The following is a 23,947-nucleotide window of genomic DNA, read 5'->3' on the forward strand; positions in this document are numbered from 1 at the left end:
ATTCAGGGCTCTAGGGAAAGGGATAACTCAATTCTGCATTCCTTTTATTTATTTATTTTTTTAGTTCATCAAGGTTCATTCACTTTTTTTTTTTTTAAGTCCACCAATGGTCACACAACTTTAGGTAAAAATACAAGTTAAATTTTATTAATTTGGCAAATGAAGTAATCGTGGGTATTAATCTTTTCACTAGTAGCAGGAAAACTACAACTATTAATGAAAACAGAGCTGCAGATCACTTCTAAGGAGGACAGAGCATGAGAACAAGTTGTTAAGAGAAACAAAAGGAGAAAAATGGAAAGTGAGAACACAGGAAAGGAAAAGAGAACAGAGAAAGAGGAAAAAGGGAGATAATACTCAACTGGGAAAAGAGATAGGCAATGAAAAGAAGAGAAAATAGCGAGAAAATGGAAATAAAATCCTTGCTGTAAAAAGGCCCTTGTCCAGAGCTTCCAGAGCTCCAGACCACGGCCTTCATCTCTTGACAGAGGGATTTACTTCTCTCCAGTGATTTTTTTCAAAAACGCTTTCTGTACCTAAGTAGTCTCCTCTTACTTTTCAAATTTCCATGCGTATTTTTAAATAGAAGTTCAATTTTGAAAACTTTACTTATGTGTAAAGGAATGGCTTTTATTTTAGAAATGTACTTTGGAACACACCATGGCTCCATTTAGGGCACAAAACCTCAGAGTTTCTCCAACATTCCAAACCCGACAGTCTTTCCTTTCTGAGAAACTAAGGTTGCCTCTTTCCATAGTGCCTGAAAATTACCTTTGAAATCAGTGTTTGCTGATTGTGCAAAGCCATAAAAATATGTTCATTTGTTTTTAGATACAGGAAAACAATATGCAGGTGCCCAGTATCAGAAGCTCTCCAAGAGGCATCCGCTATTGGTTATGGGAGAGAAATGCCCTCCAACCTGCAGTATGTGTACAAAGCAAGGGCACCTGATGTGCTCATACCTAGACTCTACAAGGAAGGTAAACTGCACATCAACATTCAGCCAGGCAAAGAGTCCCCAGCTCACTTACCTTCACCTGGTGGCTTGTTTCTTTCTACTCATTCACCCGACCTCACTGTGTGCCAGTAAACCATTGGTCCTTATTATATTCCTCAGCACCATAAGAATGCTTTTATATAAAAATTCATTATATAATATACCACTTTTCAATATATTGATCCTACAAACTGTAACCCTGTGAAGTGGTTCAACACGATGTCATCGCCGCACAGCAACTTGTTTCAGTTACAGTATCTGTTTCACTTCTACTCATGAGCTAATATAATTCAATTTTTTTTTAACTGCACACAGGCTGCTAGACACATGTGCATGGCAAATGGAATCTGAACTTAGCTTAACAGCCTCATTTATTCCTGATGGTTTAAATTATTTCATCACAATTAATGACACCCCCTCAGCTTCCTGTGCAGCGCTGCCAGATGTTCAGAGACCACAAAGCCACTCTCTTCTTTGACGGCTGGTGACAAGTCGTCCTCTGAAGGACATTCCCTAGGTGCGTGGGCCGGATGACACCTCCATTGCTTAGCACCTCTCTGCCTCCCAGAGTAACCATGGAGAGGAAAAGGCAGGAAGGCGTGAGAAACCAACTAATGCATTAGCGAGGGCAAATTCTGTGACATGAGCTAAACTCGGAGGAACAGGGTTCCTGCGCAGGAGTTTCTAACCTTGTTGTAAAAGAGCACTTTGCCTCCACCTCCCCAACCACTGGCATCCACTGAGTGCCTAAGGTGGCAGCAGTCCTAGTGAAATGCACAGAACAATGACAATGTGAACTTTTCCAGAGACCTTTTGCTTTTGATAATTTTTTTGAGGGGGCGCTGTTTCAACTCAAACACCCCACCACTACCACTATCACGCTGTCTTTTGAGAATGAACAGTTTAAAATATTGTCTTCTAATCCAACCACCAACATCTTCCATCCTGTTCTAATACAAACTCACAATAGAAACACAACATTTTAGCAACCATGGTAAAATGTTTCACCCTGTGCATTAGGCTTAGTAGAATTTATTCTTTTTAGGTACTCTTGGGTTTTTTTGTTGTTCTTATTAGGTTTTGTGTATTGTTCCTATTTCATTCATTTTGTTTAAAGAACATTGAAACACAGACTTCACACTTTTCCTGTTCTGATACTAAGACAGTTCTTCAGCTTATCTCCTTTAATAAAAACAACAAAAATAATTTACCAGTGCATCATTAAATTCTTCATTTGAATTTCACATAAAAATACAAATTCACTTAAATATAGGTAGCAAAGAAAGTAGCAGAAGCAGTAAACATACTAGCACTTTCACAATAAGAATTCAATACTATGGATCTAATTTGGAAAACATTTCCATAAACTAGAGAACATGTGGCAGACATTTTATGGATTATTTTTTAAATGTTTTTTTTTTTTAAAAAAAAACGCTGATCTTATTCAGGGAATAAGGGGCCTTTCCGTTTGCCAAAAAGTGTAATAGGAAAACAGAAAGGCCACCTGTGTCAGCCCACCCTATAGTATGAACATGAGCTACACGGGCATTTTGGAAAATATTTTCAAACTGAGATGAGAAAAAAAAAAATCAGTATCAATACAGATTCTAAGCAGATGCAAAAAGCTCCTGTGCATGTTAGTGATTATGTATGTGGCCTACTCAGGCTAATTTCACATGCCTCCAAAACTCGGTGTACTTTCTCTTTTATAAGCTACTTGTGATTAAAACTAGAACCTCATACATATCGACTCTGACAATGGACACACGGGGTAAACTAATCAAGCCAAACAAGGTAAATTTTCCCCTCAGAGATAGCTATCCAAATCCTCAATGACTACTGAATTCTACCAGACACTTCACACTAAATATTTTGACAGTTGTATACTAAAACTACTTTACTAGTTAGTCCTATGGAATCGGCAGTCCAGTTTTTATCAGGACAGAGGGGCTCAAGGGGAAGCTGTGCTGGTGGCAGACTTACAGCCAGCAGACAATAGGAAACTCTTAGCACTCCCAGAGTTACATCAACTTTTCCATGGGCCGAAACTAAAATGAAATAGTTCAATTACTGAGAGGTAGATAAGTAAAATAAACAACTAATTTCATACAGTGAAGTTGGGAGAGCGTCATATGGACCTCATTCTGTTGTCTCCAAACACTTTATCAGAGGGGGAAAGGGAGCTGAATAAACTTTAAACTCTCATGTAGGGATGTATTGCTTGTGTGTCCCTGGCAGATGTGGAAAGGAGATGAAATGGGCAAGGGAGAATCAAATATCCCTTCGCTGCAGGTTTGCTGAGGGAAAAAGCACTGCAAAGATCTCACATCTGGCAATCATTTGTCAATAGCTGGAAAGAGAACGGCAGGAAACTTTCTGGCTCTTGGAGAAGATGAAAAGACAAAAACCATGTGTCACACACACATGCATGCACACACACACACACACATATACACACTCTCACTCTGCAATGGTACAATGACTACTACACTTATTCTCCAACTCTCCTTTACCTACCCCCCCACCACCCAAATTTAATGATCTTCAGATATAGTCTACTCCATGGTCAAAAACATGCAGTCACTTGACTTGTTAAAGCTGCAGTGTACGTACATTTTTTCAAATAAACCCCAGGGCTGATGTTAGAAAATCAAAATCAGTCAAGCATAGACTGCCTGGTACTTTGGGCAGGAATCCTTGTGGTTTAGTCAATAAACAGAATCTGAATGAAAGACACCACAGTAACTAGACAGTAACGTTTTGAATAGTTCTTAACCTGAAAGAGGGGGTTGGGGGCTGGTGCACTATTGACCAAGGACATAAGGCTACCAGTCCACTTAAATCACTCTACCTCTACCTACCTACAACATGGCTTCTTGGCACAAGGTCATCTATTGTTTATTTATTGATTAATTACTTACTATGATTATTAACACATTAAGAATTGCACAAATTAATGGGCTTTACTGTGATATTTACATATATGCATTTCTTTCATCTTGATCATGTACCCCTTTCTTCTGCCCTCTTTTGCATTCCCTTCTCCCCGCACCAGGCTCCCCACCCCCAGCAACTATTATTTCTAACAGGGAAAAAAAAAGAGAGAAAATGAATTTATATTTGGGAGAATATTGCAGATATATTAGGGAGGGAATGGCTTTCTAAAAAATAAGTAAATAATCATACCTATTTAATAAAATGGGAAACTTCAGACTGTTTAGTTCATAGTGGTGTGAACAATATAGAGAATCTGCTGGCTCATCATCAGTTCATAAAAATAATTGACTTTGCCCCTGTAGGTTTGTCATGTAATAAGAAGTGTTCAAGACACCCCATACAAAATGAATTAAGTTCTCCAAAATCAAGGAATTTAAATCTGCTGTGGTGATCGATAGACTTCAAGGGGGTAGCTTCTGGTTCACCCTTATGCTGCATTTGACAGAGCAGTAGCTGCCGAGCTCATCCCTGTGATTCCATAAGTGAATGCTGCAGGTTGTTTAATAACCTGGCAAATTCACAGTAGCTTGTCAAATTATTACAGGAACAGTGTCATCACTAAACAAGCCTGATCACGGTTAATTACAATGCAGACCAGAGAGCAGCCACAATTGTTCATTAATTACAGGAAGCACCTCATTTAAATTTTATGGAAATTTACACTTGCACCCCGGTATGTCTGGAAAAAAAAAAAAAGTGATCCTTCACGCATTCACAGAAGAAAGAAGTCTGTGGTTTATGAAACATCACAGTAAATTGTGTCTAATCTGGTACTGAAATATTGGTTCATTATTTACTCTAATTTTCTAAGCACTTCAGTGGTGAAAATTACCAAGTCAAACCTCACATCTTGAATTCTCAACCAAGTAAAGAACTGTGCTAAGATAACTGTAAGAACTTAATACATGGTGAGACACACCTACACTAAGAAAATTAACTTGATTAAAAATGAAACACCAGCAATTAAGAGAGGTCTAAACTAGAATAATTTCCTAGAAGATAACTATGAGAGCACAATTCTTTGTTACTATACATCAGTTAACTTCCCATATTAAACAGTACCCAGTTTATACCTACTTCAAGACACTGAGGAAAACAAATTTAGACAGTGAAATGAAGTCTCAATTTCCAAGAATCTTTCTAAACCAAACATATTAACACAAAAACAGCAGACTCCCTTCTAGGCACAGACTTGAAGGATGACAGTCATTCAAAACCAAAGATAGATAGATAGATAGATAGATAGATAGATAGATAGATAGATAGGGAAGAGTTATATATTAGGGGGTTTGGGATTATTAAATTACAAAGCTGCTAAAAACTGTGAAATTTTAGGGGAAAATTGCCAAGGCTTAAAAGGAAGAAGAACAGAAAGAACCAGTCATGAGGACTTACATCACCTAAAATAGAAAACTTACCCAGATATGAGAATGTGTGTCTAAATGAAAATTATTTTTAAGAAAGGATATACCCACACCATTGCTCCTAAATTGAGGTGTACAGAGGTTACTCTCAGAATCAAGAGGCCAAACAGCAAACCCACTTGTGGTTACAATGCCTGGCCCTGGAGGAAAGCCTGAGAGCCATGCAAAAATGGTGAACAACTTGGCAAGTTCTACATTGAGTTCCCTGGAGGATAGAGCTGAACTGAAAAAATAAGAAATGGTTCATTCCCTAGTATCCAAAAAAAGGGGAGGATATATGCCATGGCAAGAATGCAATCAGATGCAGCTAGAAATAACTGGAATTGTTATCTGGTGAAGAATATATTGTCAAGTTTATTATGACTGACATAATATAGATACACTAGGTATTTCTAAAATATATGGAAACCATATTCAGGAGAGAAAAGGAAAAAGGCGGGAAGAAGAGGAAATGGTTGTAATTGGTGCCAGTTAATTCAACAATTCATGGGGCTGGGGTTGTGGCTCAGCAGTAGAACGCTCACCTAGCACATGTGGGGCCGTGGGTTCAATCCTCAGCACCACATAAAAATAAATAAGTAAAATAAAGGTATTGTGTCCAACTACAACTAAAAAATAGATATTAAAAAAATTCACTATAGTTGACAATCTTTTAACAGATCTAACCTTTTCAATCTACCAGAAAGGTGTTGCAAAATAATAAATTCAATAATATGATACATTTCATCACTTTGTCCAGAAACTTTGTCTTCTTTGCAAGGTCCATGCTGAACTGTCAATCACACAATCTGTTTACCAACAACCAGAGTTTCATTTCAACTTGTAAGGGTACTTTTCTTTCTCTTGTTATGTCAAACTAATGTGCTCCATAGGTCTTTTTCAGCTTTATTTCACACACTCACATCTGTTAAACCCATTCTCTTTGTACCATAACTCAAGGTTCAAAAGTAGATGATCCAACAATCACCCATAACAGACTTTTCCAGGTTATGTGTTTGATGAACATCCCTTGTCCTACCCAAAGAGTTCAAGGATCAGACTACTCTCCACACAGTGTCTTCCATCACTCTGCATTTATATGTCATATACAAGCTGTTAGTTCTCTAGAACAAAGAAGCACAAGATCAAGTATCATATGTGTCACACCTGCTTTCCTATTGTCCCACAGCTATACACCACCCAGACGGTACCAGCTTGGGGCACAGCAGTGCTCAGGTGGTCTTCCCTAGGCCAAGAGCAGGTGTGCGAGAGACAGTGTACCTTCAGTACCATAAACACCGAAACCTCCCCGTACCTCTACTCCTATCCTCACTCCCACTGTGAAGATGTCAATTTTTAAAGCCATTCTCTCTTTTCTCAAGTGGGGTATCTAAATCAGTAAAAATGTTTTAAAACGAAGCTCACTATGCTAACCCATAAGCCTGAAAATTTAGAAAACATTGCCAAATGGAGTCCCTGGGAAAAATATATATATATATAGCCTGGGTTTGCTCATGCTAGGGAATGTCATTCATATTGAAACCTCAACCTATATCTTTGCAATGGCACATACAATCCTTAAAATTAAAAGATACAGAGAAGTAGAGACATACCTCTAGCCAAAATGTCATATTTACATTTCAATCTGCAGCATTCTAAATGACTTCTAATGCTTCAAGGCCACATGAAAATTCAAGCCAACATTTTCAGGAAAAATTTACTCTGCATATATCTTTCCAATCCATGAAAACAGAAAATATTTCTCTCTAAGTCTTTTTTTTTTTTTTTTTTTTTTTTTTTTTTGGCTACCTGGGATTGAACCCAGGAGTGATTAACCACTGAGCACTGAGCCAATCACCATCCCATTTTACTTTTTATTTTGAGACAGGGTCTTGCTAAGTTGCTTAAGGCCTCACTAAGATGCTGATGCTGGCTTTGAACTTGATAATCCTTTGCCTCAGCTTTCTGAGCCACTATTACTGCACCCAGCCACACTTCTCTTCTAAAGTACCTAGTTGAATGGTTACTGTTCTAAGATGAGAGACCATAATGCAGAAGGATGACTTATTACATGTTCCTGTGCCCCACAGAGTACTTACATATGACAATGATGTTTTAAAAGATGAGAACTAATTAATATTAACAGTGGCTCTTAGGTGCCAGACCCTGTGTTAACTCAGGTAATTTAAGCCTCATAATCATCTTTTCTAGTAAATCTCCATTTTACAGATGAGAAAACTAAGGCTAACTTAGGTTGAATTACTTGCCAAAAGTCTCACAGCAACTGTGTCAAACTAGACAGTCAACCTTCAGAGACCATGTTCATTTCTACTCCAGGATATATATCTTTTGTGTATGTGTGTGGTACTGGGGATTGAACCCAGTGTTGTTCTACATTGAACTACATTCCCAGCCCTTTTATATTTTTCATTTTGAAACACAGTCTTGCTTAGTTGCCTAGTCTGGCCTTAACCTTGTGATTTTCCTGCCTCAGCATCCCAAGTCACTTGGATTACAGATGTGCACCATCACACCGGGCCAGAACATATTTGTCGAATGAATAAATGAATGAATGAACTCCAGTTAGAAAATTCATCCTGAAAAGAGTCTTTTGTTGAACACATGCTACATTGGTCCCTCTTTACACCTTTCAAGAGTTGTCTTGTCCTGATAGCATTGACAACACTAGTGTAGCCTTCATTGATCGCTGTTTCTGTCAAACCACCCCCAGCTGATAAAACAGTAAGACTCCAACCTGGACTTCCAGCCTCTGGTCTGGCTCCTCCAGGTCTGGGCAGAAGTCTGCACCCAGCACTCTGCCAGCACATGCCAGTGGAACCTAGGGGAATACGGCTGGGTTAGATGCTGGGTATGGAGGCTGCTAAGAACAGCAAACAGTTACACTTAACCCAGGCGGAAGCAAGGTCATCCCAACTGCAGGTCTGAAACAGACTTATTGGCCTGACCTGTTTGCCACTTGGTATGCTGAATATATTGCAAATATTACACAACCTGCTTTATTAACTACAAGAAGGTAAGTTCCAAGAAGAAAAGATCCACATAAATTTTCCCCCTTATATTCATATCAAGTTGCACAATGTAGACATTTATTAAGTATCTATGGACAGGAAGAATGAAGTTTAAGGCAAAAGGGAAGTGAGTGAAGAGAAAAGGCTGAAACAATCTCTACACATTGGTGACTTAATTTTTTCTTTCTGTGTCTAATATTCTTATGTGAGAATTAAGTAAAGGCATTCTGTGATGCCGAAAGTCTCTTTCTACTCTTAAAATACCTGATAAATATGCTTTTCCTACTCCAGCTAATCAGTGAGCACAGGCAGGCTTTTATCTATCAATATTGTTTACTTCTTAACATACTTAATACCTTAAATTAAGTTTAAAAACCTTGATTTGTAAGTATATTCTAATAAAAATGATAACAACATTTATAATCTCATGGATATTTCCCAATTCTAGAATTCTCTACTGAAAGTCACGAAGATCCCCTTTCAAAATTATGTTATCTATTAAAATTAGTCAGTATTGGGCTGGGGACGTAGCTCAAGTGGTAATGCACTCCCCTGGCATGTACGGGGCGCTGGGTTCTATCCTCAGCACCACATAAAAATAAAATAAAGATGTTGTGTCTACCGAAAAAACTAAAAAGAAATAAATATTTTAAAAAATTCTCTCTCTCTCTCAAAAAAAATTAGTCAGTATCATCTTTAAATATTGCCTACTATCACTTATTTCACGTCAGAGTATAAGAAAAAAGGATTTAGATTCCATCTAAACCAATATTCTGTTTTTGTTTTTTTAATTGTCTCTTCAGAGGCTGGGATACAGCTCAGCAGTACAGTACTTGCCTAGCAAGTAAAAGGTCTTGAGTTCAATCCCCAGCACTGCAAATAAAATAAAAAATTTTCTCTAATTGCTACTTATTATTTACAAACACATGCTACCTTGAATAATCACATATTGACCTCTATGTACCAGAATCTCCTGTATCAACTAAGCCTCATCTCACCTTTATCTTCTTTCCCTATCAAAGCACTCCTTTGGTGTTTGTTTTGTTTAATTCCAATTAAGATCATCTGTGCTAATCAATTTTCTTTGTTCAGAGATCTGTTTTTAGCCAAACACTGGCTTCAGTGGTTCCTTCTTTCTTTTGACTCAAATCAGTTTACTACTTAAAACTTAAATAATTTTCAATAACTTTCACTTTGCACTAGTGAATATCACTAATAAAAAAGGCATACAGTCAACTCTATGAATCTTTTTAAGGCTAACGCTCTCCTTCCTTTAAAGTTTCTCATTCTGTCTCTGCCCATAAGGTAAAAACGACAGAATATCATCTGTCTTTGCAGTTAATAATCACCCTCCCCACAAGTTCCACCAGTAGAGTCCCATGTGCCAGGCACCACATGGGCACCTTACACATAGACTAAAACTCCCTCCCCATCAATTATTGTAGAGATATTAGCATTCCCATATTACATGCAAAAACTGAGGCTTCGTGGACATAAGTAACTCAGAGTTACAAGCTATTAAGTGGCAAAGCTCAGATTCAAATTTAAAAGAAATGAGAAGGAAATGAAAAATTAAGAATTAAAAAAATGATTTTTAAAACCATGTAATCACATTTAGTGACATCTATTCTAGAGACATTTGAGATGTTTCATATGAATGACATAACAAAAAAGATACAGGAAACAAAGCAGGTGTTAACAGAAATCAAGACCTGCTATTTGCTCTTTGGTGTGAGAAAACATAAGCAAAGTAAAAGGGAATTCATCCTCTAAATTGAGGAATGAGAGAAACTGGACATAAAGAAGGGTAGAGACATGTGGAATTTGTGTTGTGTCACACACAGAAATACTGCTGATTCCACCCCCTGGTTGACATATGGAGGGGCACTAATGAGTTCTGCATCAGTAACTCTCCCTAGGGGGCAATAGAAGGAAAGGGGAGAAAAAAAAAATCAATCTTAGAATATTCTGCATCAAAATGAACCCCCCAAAAAGCTTCCTATAAAACCTTGACAAATGTGACTATTTAACTGACTGAAGCAGATTCCATAGTCAGAACGTATATACTGCAAATTGTATGTAAACAATAATTTCACAAACATAAAACAAATTTCTACTTACCTTAATAGTACTGGACCATGTCATAAATACTAAGTCTCTAGTTCCTTTTTATCCTCAGTCACTGAATACACTTTATAAACACTCTCAGGAGGGAAAGAAAGTTAAACAATTACAATTACATTCAATTACAACCTCAGACACTTAGAAATACAGTTTCTGAAAGAAAACAACAAGGTCTGTGAATAAGTCAGGGAGGAAACAGTGGCAGGCTACCAGTATGTTCCAACAATCCTAATCACAAAAGGAACTAGTGGGGAAGTGGGTGGCACTTTCAAACTTGGACTCATAGAATTTCTGAGCAGGATTTAAAAAATGGATAAGGATCCATAAAAGTGACCCCTTAAATTTTAGAGATTAGGAAACTGAGATTCAAACCAAAACCACACTGTTCGCTAACAGGTTATGGTCTAAGGATACCTGACCACTCCACCGTAACCAGTGTCCTCAATTATCAGACAAGGGAGTTTCTAAAAAGGGAAAGGCAATTCATCAAAACTTAGCAAAGAAAATACAAAAGATACGAAGGCTGATAACACAATTAGTTATAATTTGGCCCATCTCATTCTGCCTTTTGATTTAGAAAACCTCAGAAGTTAGCCAGCAACCCAAAGGCAATCAAAAAACGCTAAGAGAAACAGCAGACATAAATTGTCTAACTCCTTATTATTCTATTGTAAATTAAGATAATAAAACATGGTGTGTACATAATCACTGTTTGGAATATAAATCTTAAACTGATTGGGGTGGGGGGCATTTTAACTTTCCTCTGTGCTAAGCTAGTAGTAACTGTCTGTTTCAATGCCAAGCAACTACAGTGATTTTTACAAAATGTTCACAGTGATTAAGACTTTGGAGACTTTTTTTATTCTTTTTTGCATCTTTGTATATTTTGCTTTTGGGGTAATTAAAAAAACATTTAAGTTAAAAACAAAGAAAAACACTGAACTAATCAGCTTAATATTTCTAAACATTATGCCTGGAGTTTAATTATGGGATGAAAACTGTCTCAAACTGATAAAAATCACTCTGCTGGTGCTGTGACAGGAAGAGAGAGGCCTCTAAAGGGACCCGGTGGAATCCCCAGGGCCAGCTGAATCTGAGTGCCTATCTGTACTCCTGTATATACCTCAAAGGAATCATGGTGTGTGAGAGAGCTATTTACAACTTACTTTGTGTATAATCAGCAGAAACAAAAGATATGACAACAAGCATAAAGGCCTCTCTCTCTCTCTCCCCTCTCAGGAGAATTCCGCAAGGGAGGGCCAGTGGGCATTCACTTCAATGTCAAAAGGGCTTCCAGAAAACACATTTTCTGTAGGGCAGGGAGGAAATGTGGCAGGCTTCCTACCTACACACACACACACACACACACACACACACACACACACAGAGAGAGACTTTGTTTACTGAGATCACATATAAAAACTGTTAGCCACTAGACTTTTGAAGGCAGAAAAATTGCAAATAGGAGCTACAGTTCAAGATATTTAAAGGTGAACCAAAGTGGAAAGTGGGTGGAACCAAGGGGACAGAGGAGAAAAGAGAAACAGAAATGATAGCTTAAGGAAAGAAATACCCAAAAAAAGGGGGCCTCCAGAGCCAGGAATGCTTCTTACACTCACGGTCCCATTTGAAATTTAATTTTACTTTTAAATGTTAAACATTCAGGTAGGTTTTTTGCCTAATAGGCACTATGAAAGTCACAGCCTAAATAAACAAACTAACTTCCATGTTAGCTCAAGTCTTTTCAGTTAAGCTGGCCACAAGCCCAGATCAGTTCTGAAGTACTATGCATGTTTTGGTGGGTTCAGTCTAGCAATGTTGAGGGGATAAGGGAAACAATCAGAAGAACTTACAAAAGAATGGATACATGAAATTGTTTTTTTTTTTTTTTTTAAAAAAAAAAAAAACAGAAAGGAGGAAAGAAACAGAAAAAAAAGGTCCCCCTTCAAGGGCTCAGGGACATGGCTAGACACAAGAACTATCTGTCACATTCCAAGCACTGATGGAACTTCAGCCCAATTTCAGTGGTTATACAATGCCAAGCAGCAAGAGGAAAAACCACTCAGATAACACAAAGAATTCAGGAAGACCATTCAGTGAAATGGACTGGACAATAAGCTCAGCAGGGCCCTGGTGAGAAAGAACAGATAAAGAAACAAACAGATCACCCAACACTGTGGAGATGGTGGTGCAGGCAACACCCACTGCTGCAAAAGAAATGAATTTAAAAAATTGAAAATTAGGAAGGTGAGCTCGGTGGTTGGGCATGCAGCTAATTCACGATTTTCTGGTCTACGCTTTTACTAGAAAATATTCCCAGCCTCAGCTTTTTCTACTGGGGAACCCTAGTAAGAGAAAAGAATAAGACCCCTATAGCCAAGTGTACGGAATCTAAAGTGGAAGAATGAAAGCCCTGCTCACAGATCAGAAAGCTATGGGAAAGACAGGAGAGTGTTTACCCATTTTTCCAATAAGAAATGGGCAGAAATACACTTGCCATTAAGAAGCCTTAGGTGAGGCGGGGTTGTCACAACAGGAACACAATAAGGATTGCAGACATCTTGTAGAAGTGTGTGGGATGGGGACAGCGCCAGAGGGAAACACCAATCCTCTCTGGGATCATCTCAGAACAATGAACTCAGGATCAAGATAAGAGGCTAGAGAAGGAAAAGATCACCAGCACCTGATTCCACTACTCAACAGGTTGACAGGGAAGATGACTTGGGGTGGAGAGGTAGGAAAGGGCACCCTGTCCTCCCAGCAGCTGTGCAATGCAGGTTTACTCTCACTTTCTGGGCAGCCCATCTCCTGAGTGAGCTGCCCAAGAGCAGGCCCTGGGCTCTGCAGGTATGATTACAGGAGATTTTCACAGCCACAAACAACAACAAAAATACCTTGTTTTTACACTGTAAAATATAGGATAAGAGGTAAAAATCTCTCTTCCCTGGTGACATCCTGAAGAGTCTAATGGACCATGAATAATGACAAAATTACATAGAATCTTTCTTCTAGAGTGCTCAAAGGGCTTTACACATAATATTTATTAATTTCCACATCAGACAAGTGGGGTAGGGGAGAGGTTCCACTGCACTCCTTTTATTTTAAACAAGAAAACTAAAGCCTATCACTACAGTATTCTTCAATATTTGAAAAAATGGATAGGAGGAATGAAGACAGATTCTCTCAAGTAACAACAACAGTAGTATTTACTAGAAAAAAAAATCCCTACCATTTGACAGAGTTCAACTTATTTCCTACAATTCAAGTTGTACCTGGGTTTTAGCACTGAAGAAAATGAGAATAAAGACATTTTCACCTGTGCTAGGGAGAGATTTTATATTTAAGAAAGAAAAGTACAGAATTGTATTATTTTTAATTGGTTGCAATCATTCTTACAATTCAGTATTTTGGAAATTGACCATGGTAGGTTATTACTTATTGACATATATATTGTCAATTTTGACAGAAGACATGAAATGAAACTTTTAAATATGTTTATACATGTACAGGTTAACTTTCTGCCTTCAAGGATCCAGTTCAGCCACCCTAAAGACAGGAAAAAGAGCTCTAGCTTTGGAGTCAGACCTCTGTTTAAACCCCAGCTGCAACACCCTGTAAAGTGGATCAGTTACCATTCTCAGAGCCTTGTTTCCTTCTATATGTAAAATGGGAATAACTCCTACAGGGTAGGCAATGAGATGACACAGGTAAAGCACCTAACCAAGCATGCAGTAGGTACGCAGCACACCAGTAAATGTTCCTTTCCACAACATTCCACAAAAGTGCACTACAACACACCACTCCCATGAGGGCTCTAAAGCTTCAGACAGTGAGTGAGGGAAGGAATTTGGGGAAGGTGGAAGCAAACTTCAAGTGTCCAAGGGAAAATAAGGAAACCTAAAAGCATACAGAAGGGCTGATTGTCATGGTCTTCCTTGGAGGAAGTTGGAAGAAGCATATTTTACTCAACTGTCCCTCAGAACCAAGTCCTTTGCAATTAAAATGAATGGCAATTTTCTGAGATATCTTTCACGCAAGCAGCTTGGCCTATGAATCTGAAAAGTAAGGAGCTTCTATAGAACATAAGTGAATAAAATCTAAAAAAAAAACCTAACCCATTGGAGGGTGTGGTCAACAAATGGATTGACAAGACCAATAGTCCAGGTCGGTGGTCCAAAGCACTCCTCGGCCCTTTCAGTGATTATTAAAGTTTATCAGCCTGAATGAACTAGAAAACCAGGGGATGGGTGATAACTCAAAAGGCAAAAGATGACTTCGTTTTGGAAAAGATAACTTTTAAAAACTGAGGAAAAAAGAGCAGGCACCAGGGCATAAAACCCAGATCTCCTCAAAATCTCATTCTATAAAAGAGAGGAAGAAAGCCAGAAAAGAGTTTTGGGGCAAAAGCCAAAATGAACAAGCAACTTAAGGAACACAGAGATGACCAACTCCATGTATGTACAAATAGGAGACGGAAAAGACTGGGCACAGACACTATAGCTTTTAAATAAAAAGCACTTGAAAACAATGCAGGTCATCTTGAACTCAGCCATTGGCTGTGCTCCACTCCCTGGCTTTCCACAATGATCAAGAATCAGAATGAATTTATCACTAACAAGAGGAAAGAGACTGCTTTCCAGTAGAGACCATCAAGCCTCTGGATTTTCTATTTATATTTTTGGATGATGACAATTTTCTACAAAGAAGTTCATGTACATACACTTAGCTTTATTTTACTTCATCAGAGGAACAGAAATGGAAATCAAATGTAATCTTTTTTTTCCCTTCCTCCATTTAATAAATACCAAGAAAGAGTGATTGAAAAATATATGTGAAAAAGCAGAAAGGAGTTTTCGTTTTCTTTGAGAAATATGATAGAAGAATGCATGTCATGTTTTTAGAAAGCCAAAGAACAAAATAAAAATAGTACCTCCAAAAATAAAAATAAAAAAACTCAACATCACAAATTAACACTGAACTCCTTACATTAAACCAATTATAATTTTTCAAAAGAGTAAGCAGCATACAAGGTTTAGGAAAAAGAGTTCAATGGGCAAGTAGTACCAGATTTAATGCACAACATTTGACTAGAGATGCAAATTCCTCAGAGTAGCCCTGTGCCCCATGTGAAATGAGTTAAACTTACTACGAAGACTGAGCCTGAAGGCAGGCCACAGGAGGAATCCCGACCGTTCTGAACAGAAGAGTCAGGGGAGCCTGTACCCTGCTGCCAAAGCTCGCAATGCAGTGTGCCAAAGATCAAGGAAGCAGCATGGCTTTCTTTGCCTACAAAGCTGGAACACAGATAATGTCAAGAGAAGAAAGAAAATGGGAAAGCACATTCCATCCTGCTGTTCCATACAGTAAAAACTTCCCCAACTTCAACGTGAACCACACTGTATGAGCCATACTCATTTCCCCCTCCAAGCCTGCTGAGGACCCCAGCCTAAAAACAAAACAAAACAAAAAGGCACAAAAGCATACAAAGTTGATCTCCATGGGATAACCTGGACCCTATCCCAAATACACAGATCTCAACTTGGTTGATCTAGGGAAGAGGAAAAGATAACACCAGATAGGTAAGGAGGAGTGAATGTAAGCCTCTCCAACCAATGACATCTTTGTCATCAAGGTTCTCAGGAAGTGTTGAAGAAATATAGTAAACCGGAGTTTTACTTGGGACTCTTATAAAATATGTTATGTTCTTCCAAACTGAATGCTTTACTTGTGAAATATAGTAGCTTTAGAAGCTTTGAGGACACTTTATAAATAATAAAATGCACAGTGAGGCTCTCCTTTTTGATTTGGTGTTAGTTGTCTTACATAAAGATAAAGCAACTTCCGTCACTGACTTAACCTAATATAAGCACTACTATAAAATGCCATTCTCCCCGTATGTTCTGCTTTTAGTGATGTGATGCTCTCCCCAGGTTTCCTCTGTCACCTCCAGGTGAACAGGACTCCCAAATCCTGACCCCTACATGCCTTCTGTGAATTTTGGTCCTGCCCCATCAGGCTCCCACTACATCTTCTAGTTGTCTAATTAACATCTCTCTAAACAAGCAAAACAAATGGGTTCACTGCCTCCTTTCTTCAGTATGGCTCTCCCCTCACTTTGCTGTGTTGTGCCTTGTTATCACTATAATCTCAGTAACAAGGACTCAGAGCCACACATTATGATAAAAGCCTTTTGCTTATTTTCCAAACCCAATAAATTCTGAAATTTTGCTCTCTGGTCAGATATACCACACACACACACACACACACACTATCCAGATCATTTCTAATGAGTACATGCTTGGACCTTTGCACTAAACCCTAAGAGATGATCCCAGAGGGATTATTCTGCACTTGTCAACTTGTACTATATACCACCCCACGAGTTGTCCAACACATTCTCCTAGGTGATGTTTAGAGTTCCCCACAAATTACCAATTGAAGTTCTTTCCAGGCCCTCTACAATCCCAGCCCTAACCTGTCTTTCCAACTTGATCATTTCCTCCTCCTTCATGAAGAATACTTAGCAGACAGTCTAATTAGACTATCTGATGTCTCTTGCATACTAATATGGGCTTTCCTCATTTGACATAGTTCTCTTGATGCTTTTTTTTTTTAATACCCTCCCCAGTATTCTACTTTTGAAAATTTCCATATTTCCCAATAATACTTTTTTTTTTCATAAAATTCCCTGATTCCAAGGCAGAAGGGACCTCCTCCTTCCCATTGCTCTAGTATCCTTAGGGTAAACAGCACTCTACAACCTTGGACTTAAAATACATGATTTTTCTCTCCTTAAGAAACAGGAACTAATCAATGGATGTGTAACTGATGTGATTCTGCAATCTGTATACAGGGTAAAAATGGGAGTTCATAACCCACTTGAATCAAAGTGTGAAATATGATATATCAAGAACTATGTAATGTTTTGAACAACCAACAATAAAAATTTAAAAAAAAAGAAACAGGAACTAACTTTTATATTCCCCCCACAGCACCCACCACACTGCTTTACACATATCAGATAGTCAACCAATATACACTAAATAATAAATCTCTGAAAATTCATTGTGGCAGCAGCAGCACAACACTACAAGTGGAGGGATTTTAACTATTTCATTATCCGACCTGATTCTCAACAAACACCCCGGGGGCAGCTAGGGGCCAATAATTCCTGCTTTATAGAAACTGGAGATGCAAAGAGATTACTATTTATGCACAGAGCAATCTTCTGAGAATAATTTAACCTGTAAAGGTTCAATAACAAATTCAATGTCACTCTGTTGATCTGGGGTCTATTTCCGCTGAGATGAGTCTTCTCAGAAATGGACTAGTAGGCTGGACTTTCCTCCTACTGGACTTTTCATTCACTTTTCTTCAGGCCATCTCTAGAACCTGGTGATATAAAGCAGTCTTCTGGAGATGGGAAAATGCACACCTCCCTCACAACGCAAGTTGAAGGGGGCTTTCCTTCCCCCACAGGTTATCAACATATGCTGAAATCTAAAGCCTAGAACCATAAAATACACAGTGGCTTCTACAGCCTCCTAGTTTAAAATTTACTAGGCTTCAGCAATAGAAGCAGGTATGAAAACCTCCTTTACTAACCTCTTAAAAATAAGTATTGATTGCCATATACCTGGAAATTACACTGCCCTGATATAATAACACATTTCTAAGATACATCAAGTTAGCTTACAACCAACTGAGGATTAATCTCCATCCATAATCAGTTGCTAATTTGTTTCAGCAGGTAAACTCTTGCCTGCCAGCCAACTGCTACCCTGCCGCCTACTTTTGTTAATAAAGTTTTACTAAAATAGAGTCAGACCTATTCCTTTACACAGGTAACTTTTTGGATCAATAAAGATAACGTTGAAGAATTACTACAGAAATCATATCCTTTTCTAACATATTTACCACCTGGACCTTCTCACAAATGCCTGCCAACCCACTTTAACCTATGCAAAATGAGGCTCTTTTCCCAGCAATAACGCTTCCAAGAAACCATCTTTAGAAAACAAGCATTCAAGATGCAACAACACATTAAATAAATTATGATACAATGGCACATTAAGAATTCATTAAAATTATTTATTTTTTTCATTCCTTTTTATTATGTGTGTTTGCTGGGGATTGAATGCAGGACCTGCCCATGCTAAGCAAGTGCTCTACCACTGAGCTACACCCAGTCCCTATGATAGATATTATATTTATAGACGTGGAAAGATTCCTATGATGTTGAGTTAAAAAAATAAAGTCACATATAGGAGCTAGGACTGGAACTCAGTGATACAGCACTCTCCTGGCATGCGTAAGGGACTGGGTTCAATCCTCAGCACCACATAAAAATAAAATAAAGGTTTTGTGTCCACTTATAACATACATATATTATATATGTGTGTATATGTATGTATATAGTATATATATATATATATATATATATATATATATATATATATATGTATGCCACATATAAATATAGTATAATCCTTATATGTAACTATTATGTATCCTTGCATTTGTATGTATATGCCAACAAAGAAAAATAATTAAAAAGATGTGAATAAAATGGTTCCATAGTGGTGGCCGAAACAACAGTTTTCTCTCTCTGGTTTTCTTAATCAGATCTGCACAAAACATGTTATACAAACGAGTTTAAAACCATTAAAAATAAAAAATTAGTGTGCAAATTTTAGATTCTGCACTTCACAAAGTTCTGGGTTTTTCAGAAAGCTAAGAAGGTGTTTTGTTTAGATTTTTGGTTTGGATGGAGGTTTTTTGCTTTTGTTGTTACTGTTTGGGTTTTTTTCTTTTTCTTTTGTTTACAGCTCTAAAGCTGACCAAAACCTGAACATCTATAAACTAGCATCCCCACTATAGAAGGCAAACCTAAATAATGGATAGAAAAAGTCCCTTCTTCGCAAAACCATGAATGGGTTAGACGGAGGGGGAGAGGTTAACAGAACAGTCCCTTGATGGGAATGTATTAATCCAATCAGTTCCTTGCTTCTGGGTTACCATAAAAAGGTTCATAAAGTACCCAAAAGCCACATAAGATTTTAGAATTATGCTGCTCAGTGACTGATTCTCAGTGAAGAGTAAGAAAGGAGAGATTTCCTCCACCCACACTTTCTTCAGCAGAAGTAAGCTTCTGCAAGATTGGCACAAGTAATATTTAACTAGTAATTGGAAAGGCCAAGTATGTACACTACACAATGCAAGAATTAAGAAGCCTGAGCCACAGTTGACCAGCAGATGCTGAGAGAATAGTGCACAAGACTTGCAAACTACAACAGCAGTCGTCAGCAAAAGAAGGTGGAAACCACAAGGCTCATCTACTTTGCCAGACTTCCCAGGTACATCTGTAAGTCCCATTTCATGGATGAGATAACTGAGGTTCAAGAAAGATACACAACTTTCCCAAAGTCACATAAAGAGCAATTCAATGCAGATATAGCTGGCTGATAAGCCTGGATTCTTCTCATGGTGCTCACAATTTTATATAATACTTTATTAGATATATAACTTTTAATAAATAATAAATTATATTTTAATTAATATTTTAAGTACCAGATAAAATTCTAACATAATTTAGCAGGTAAGAAAAATTGAAATTCCTGGTTTATAATGATGTTACAAAATTATCATGTCAATTAATTCGTTTTACAGGCAATTTATTTAAAATAGTGCTTTTGCAACATTATTTTCCCAGTTGATGGATCCATTTTCTTCTGTCCTCCCTTTTTATTCATGTATCTATATGTGATATGTGTATATCTTTCACAGATGTGCTATAACATTACATAAAACACGAAAAATTTGTTATTATTTTCAAACTCAAGTCGGTATACATTTGTAGAGAAAGATTATGAATTGGGTTTTCTCTACCTTTTCCCACAGTAAAATTAATTCATTTACAATGGATCAGACAAAATTTGTATACCCTGAAAATGAGCATGCAAAAAAGTCATACAATGAAAAAAAACTAATTTTTTACAATGGTATTAACTCTTATGTTATTTCTTAGATATGTTCTCTTTTAAAAGTATACAAATTCGTTTTTCCTGTGAATTCTACATAATAATACCTCTAAGGAAAAGATAAATTAAACTTTAATTCCAAGATGGCGAAACAAGTTTTGCTAGGCCTCAGTTCCTGGGGTACAGGGTCATAAGGCTATGGTTTTCTTGTAAGTATTCCATAGATTCCAAGTATAAACATAAAAGATAGAACTCTACAGCTCTCCCCTTTCCATCCAGAGCAGCTCAGATTTTTATCAGTTTTACGTATCAGCTTCCTTGTAAAATCTAACTTGAAAAGAAGAGAAAAAAAGTGGGTTCAGCAACTAAATTTTATCACTTTTGTTTTTTTCTTTTTTAAAGTAGCTAGTGTTTAAGTTATAGATGGATAAAGAAAGCAGCAGGGGAAAAGCAAGGGATTTGGGGTCAACCTTGCTGGATACAAATTTTAGATCTTTATTTCCTTATCTATAAAAAAATCACAAGAGTACCTCCCCTTAGTGCTTTTGTAAGAATGAATAATAAGAAAACACAAGCACCAGACCTAGCACACTGTACATACTAACGTTACCTAAGAAAATAATTAGTTATCAATGTTCATTCTGTAACTTTACTAACAGGCCAAAGTAAACACTAAGCCAAATATTTATTTTAGATATTGAGATGCAGTGTGTTCAAACTTGGGGTGGCTAAAAGAAATTAGATGTCTGACAAAGCAACAATACTAATCAAAAAATCATCTATGAGAAGCTTAATGTATGGCATGAGAACACATTTATTAATCCAGGGCTAAAATACAATAAAAAAAACTCCATATTATTTTGCTCAACAAATAGTTTCTAAGTCTTTTACTATATTTAAAGCACTGTTAGCCTTAAATGAGAATGATATATTACCCACATATACATGTATGCTGCTTGCTGCTACTTTATTTAATCCTACATAGGTATTAACATTATTAGCTTTAGTAAAATCTTTTTTTTAAGTATAACTTAATTCAAATCACTTGTTTATTCAGAAGGCAGTTTTATCTTAAACACCTGTTTTTTTTTAAATCTTTATTTATTTATTTTTAAGTGGTGCTGAGGATCAGCACAAACTTAGTGCCTCACACATGTGAGTCAAGTGCTTTACCCCTGAGCCACAACCCCAGTCCCTACTATAATCTTAATTTCATGATTATAAGTGAATTTTCACAAACCCAAGGAAAGGAGAGGAGAGGATCTCATAAAATGATTTTCAATCTCTACTATCAAGAGCTAATGAGTTTAATACTACAGGAAGCCTTAATTCAAACAAGTGATTAGAACTAATAATACAAAGGTAAACAGGATACAAGAGAATCTGCCAACTTTGCCTCTAGTCTACCTTTAGCCATAGCAGGTATCACAGAAATAATATCACAGGTTTTTCATGAAGGAAAACCTGGTGAGAATTTTGCAGAGTGGTAAAAATATATACTAATGGATAACATAAGTACCTATTTATTTATTGTACCAGGGATTGAATCAGGAGCTCTTAACCAGTGAACCACATCTCCAGCCCTTTTATTTTTTATTGTGAGATAGGGTGACTCACTAAGTTGCTTAGGGCCTTGCTAAGTTGCTCAGGCTGGCTTTGAACTTGCAATCTTCCTGCCTCCGCCTCCCAAGCCACTAAGAGTACAGTGTGTACCACTGTGCCTGGTACAAGTCTTTAAAAAAAAAAAAAAAAAATTGCTGATGGCCTAATACCTCCTTTCCTATATAGATACATGAAGAAATTTAAACATTTTATTTAAACATCCCCCTCAGGCCTTCTCCATTGTTTCTAAAAAGTCAAGCTTCCCTAAGAAAAACACTAGAGAACAAACACAGTGCAGCTCAAGGGAGGAGGCTAACAACTGACAGAGAGTACTTACCACTTACCGCAGCTTTGTCTCATTTCATCTTTCTGACAAATTCTCAAGTTCAGTGTCCTTTCCCCATTTTAAAATTAGAGAAATTTGGGCTGGGCTATAGCTCAGTGGTATAGCACTTGCCTAGCATGCGGAAGGCCCTGGGTTCAATCTCTAGCATCGTCAAAGAAAGGCCAGGGATAATGAGACTTAGCCAATATCACAGGACTCATGCATGGCAGCATCAGCATCCGAACTCAGCACCACAGGATCAGTCTTAACTACCCAGAAAGTCCACAATGGCAAACACTGGTGCCCACCACAAGAGGAACAGAAAAATGCTGAAATAGAAGTGTTAATATTTTTTTAAGAAAATCTTAAGTTTTAGGGGAAAAAAAATCCTGAGTCAGCTGAAACTTTCTCATTAGGGAGATGTGATATTGTAGTAATTCTACTCTTTCCCTATTGGGTGATGAAAGGAAACTTAATAAATCAAATTGGAAAGGGTTGAACATGATAACATCCTTTTCATAATTAAAAAAAAAAAAAAAACTTCTACGATCAGGACACCCATATGTATTTTTTGAGAGTTGAAATAAATGACAGTTTTTTTCTTAATTTGTCACTTTAGTTTTTCTACTACTTAGGAAAAATAATCAACTTTGAAGTTGGTTATGAGCAAAAAGAGGAGGAAGAGAAGAAAAAAAGTCCTAGCACAAAGTAATATTCTAAAATATTACATTTTGAAATTCATTGCTACAATTTGAAAACTTACAAAAAGAAAACTCCTATCATCACATTACCAGACCCAATAGAATAAAAAGAAATAATTCTACAAGTATTTTTGAATGTAAGGAAAAATATCTAGTGAATTCACCTAAAATTTGAAGTGTCAGGTTCACATATAAATCTTGATTTTGCTGTAAAGTTGACTGCTTGTTGGTTTAAGACCTCCCATAAACAAAGTGAATATCTGTTTAAAGAGAAAAAAAAAAAAACACCATACAAAACACCACTAATCAGATTAAACTCGGGAGGTCTATCTTAACAAAATCATCATTTTAGAGGAATACATAAATCCCATACTTAAAACTCTATATAAATAGGGCAACAGACCCACTGACAATTTGTACTATACTCTTGAGTTAAATTCCTGTTATGTTAACTTTAAAATGATAACTTATCAACAGAAAACTATTTTAGTTTAGCAGCTCTATAAGTTTTTCCTCCTAAGTATCTGGCAGTTATCAAAGTATGCACAAACACACACACACAAATACAACCTATAACCGTACGTGTGTGTCTGTGTGTGTGTGTCTGTGTGTGACCAAAGAAGAAAAATAACACCTCACAAAAATAAAGAAAGCATCAAGATTTGAGAATATAGAAAAATAGGCAATTCAAAACTAAAATTCAAACTGTTGTGATATCTTTTTTAAGGTAAACCTAAGAGAATACATGGTTTTGTTCACTGGGGAAAAAGAAAATCAGACACATGAATA

The 23,947-nt window shown here is 37.2% G+C and overlaps 1 protein-coding gene across 6 annotated transcripts in view; it reads right to left on the reverse strand.

Moving 5' to 3' along the window:
- The window catches only part of Bnc2 (basonuclin zinc finger protein 2), a 410,961-nt gene that overhangs the window by 234,054 nt on the left and 152,960 nt on the right, over positions 1–23,947 (reverse strand). For 4 of the 6 annotated variants that reach the window (XM_071600656.1, XM_027950614.2, XM_071600655.1 and 1 more), the window contains exon 4: positions 8,153–8,236. The exons of the other annotated variants lie outside the window; for them this stretch is intronic. In XM_071600656.1, the coding sequence (XP_071456757.1) occupies positions 8,153–8,236 (84 nt within the window). The remainder of the gene's footprint in view (positions 1–8,152; positions 8,237–23,947) is intronic. 6 annotated transcript variants of the gene reach the window in all.

This window comes from Marmota flaviventris, chromosome 13 (genome assembly GCF_047511675.1).
Source record: "Marmota flaviventris isolate mMarFla1 chromosome 13, mMarFla1.hap1, whole genome shotgun sequence".
In the NCBI taxonomy this organism is placed as follows: Eukaryota; Metazoa; Chordata; class Mammalia; order Rodentia; family Sciuridae; genus Marmota; species Marmota flaviventris.